The 2,495-nt window shown below is 26.1% G+C and overlaps 1 protein-coding gene across 1 annotated transcript; it reads left to right on the plus strand.

Annotated features, from left to right (window-relative positions):
- Window positions 1-491: 491 nt before the first annotated feature.
- Window positions 492-2,286, plus strand: ENU1_106350 (adaptor protein (AP) family protein; the record flags this gene model as incomplete). The annotated part of the gene is made up of 2 exons (XM_008859449.1): window positions 492-2,141; window positions 2,266-2,286. 2 exons carry the CDS (start codon window positions 492-494, stop codon window positions 2,284-2,286), a joined length of 1,671 nt encoding a protein of 556 aa, XP_008857671.1.
- Window positions 2,287-2,495: the final 209 nt, after the last annotated feature.

The raw sequence follows: 2,495 nt of genomic DNA on the forward strand, positions 1-2,495 counted from the left end.
GACACTTCCATTTTTTGATGTATTTATCATCAATTTCGTTTATTTTTCAAATGAAATTCATCAAAATATATTTTGGAGCAGTAATGTATTATTATATAATTCTATTTTATCTCTTATCTTATATTTAACAATATCTTGAGTAAATAATAAATAACTATTTCTTTTCTAAATTCATCACTTCTTTTAATATTTTTATCTTCTTAAACAACATTTGTGATACAGTAAAATTGTTAAGAAGAAATTATACATACTCTTTTCCTCTTTAACGCTCTGAGTCATAACAGAAGATAAAAATATCTAGAAAATACTACAACAAAACCATAAGTTTTGTTTTTGTTCAAAAAAAACACAACAAATAAATTAAGTCGTACAAAAATTTGAAACGATTAAATAAAGAAGATATTCTTGGAAATACACTTAGATTTTAATGTTATAAAAATATAAAAAAATAGAAAGAACTAAAAAAGTTTAAAAGGAAAAAGAAATTCAAGATGGAAGGAATGAAACGTTTCTTTTTTGGAAATGTACCACCAAAAGGAACAGTACCATTTAACTCAAATCCTAAAAAGAAAAGTACTAACACAATACAAAAGAAAAGTTATAAAACTGATATAAAAAAAATTAAAGATGAACTTCAAGAATTAAGAGAAATGCTTCAAAGTAAAGAAATTGAAGAACAAAGAGAAGCGTTAAGAAGAATTGTATTGGCAACAGCAGAAGGAAAAGACTGTTCATTTATGTTTATGGATGTTTTAAAAATTATTCAAACTAATGACGTTTCTTTAAAACAAATGATTTATCTTTATATTTCAGCTTATGCAAGTATTGATGAACAACAAGCAATACTTGGAGTTAATTCATTAATCATTGATAGTAAACATCATGATGCACATGTACGTGGTTTAGCCCTTAGGACTATGGGAAATATTAGACTTCAAATGACTGCTGAATATTTTGTTCAACCATTATTAAATGGGTTAGATGATAATGACCCATATGTACGTAGAAACGCAGTTCTTGGATTATTAAAACTTCTTCATATTCCAAACACTTCTATTGATCGTGAAGCAATAGAAAAGAAATTTGTATTACTACTTAATGACAGTGATAGTTGTGTTGTAGCAAATGTTATTAATGCCATAAATGAATTACCTGAAATGCTTTATTTATTAAAATCACCTGAAACCATTAGTAGAATGATTGAATTAATAGATGGTGCTTCTGATTTTACTCAAGCTGTATTTATTAAATGTTTTACTAATTATGTTCCATCATCTTCTCAAGAAGCTGAAAGAATTACACAAAAAGTATTTGATAAAGGTTCTGTTACTAATGAAGGTGTTGTTATTGATACATTAAAACTTGTATTAAGATATCAACCATTTTTAAACACATCAAAAGTAGAAGAATATTTTAGTATTTTAGCAAATATTATAATGAAAATGAATGCATCATTAACAAGTTCAAAACAATATGATGTTTTATATATCTTTTATAGAAATATTAAACATTTCCTTTTCATTCAACGAAAACTTTTTGTGTCTCAACTATTTTGTTTTTATATTTCATATGAAGACCCAATTAATTTAAGAATAGAAAAATTAGAAATCCTTTTGTCTTTGGCTGAAGAAACTAATGTTAAAGATCTCTTAGATGAATTAACTGAAGACTCTTTAGCCTCTCTTGATTTTGCTCCAAAAACATTAAAAGCTATTGCTACATTAGTTACTAAATTTCCTAGTTTGGCTTCTCAATGTGTTTCTTCTATTATTCGTATTTCTAATGAAGTTCCTCAATTGAGTGAGTCATGTCTAGTTGCTTTATCTGAGATTTTAATTCATACTGATGGAATGTATTTAAAAGCTCTTCCTTTGTTATTAAATAATATAGAAAATCTTGAAAACATTGAAGCAAAATGTGCATTGATTTATCTTTGTGGAGAGTTTGTAACAAAAATTACAAATGCAAAAGAATTTATAGCTAAATGTATTGAGAGATATACTGACGAGTGTTTAGAAGTAAGACTAACTCTTTTAACTGCATGTGGAAAAATTTATTGTGAAGTTCCATTTACAGAAACTACTCAAAAAGTATTAGAAATAGCTATCAAATCTGTTGAATGTGATGAACGTGAACGTGCAGTATATATTTGGAGGATATTGAGTGGAGGTGAAAAATTAATTAAAGGAAAGACAGTTGGAATGGAAAAAGTTCTTGAAAGAAGAGAAATGTTAATGAACATTGGAAGTATTTCTACTGTATTAGAAATACCTAAAAAAGATATAAAATCATATTCTGCACCTAAAAGAACAATTAAAAGTATTGTTGGAGATAAAGAAAAACAACAAGAATTAGATGAAAAGAATAAAGAAATTTATGCACAATTGAAACAAAAAAGAAACCAAGGAAATCAAAAAATTTTGAGTGTAGAAAATGAACGTATTAATAGTTTGATTAGTGTATCTAACAATATACACCAATTTGATATTGATGGA

The sequence above is a fragment of the Entamoeba nuttalli genome (genome assembly GCF_000257125.1).
Source record: "Entamoeba nuttalli P19 unplaced genomic scaffold asmbl_4542, whole genome shotgun sequence".
Classification (NCBI taxonomy): domain Eukaryota; phylum Evosea; order Mastigamoebida; family Endamoebidae; genus Entamoeba; species Entamoeba nuttalli.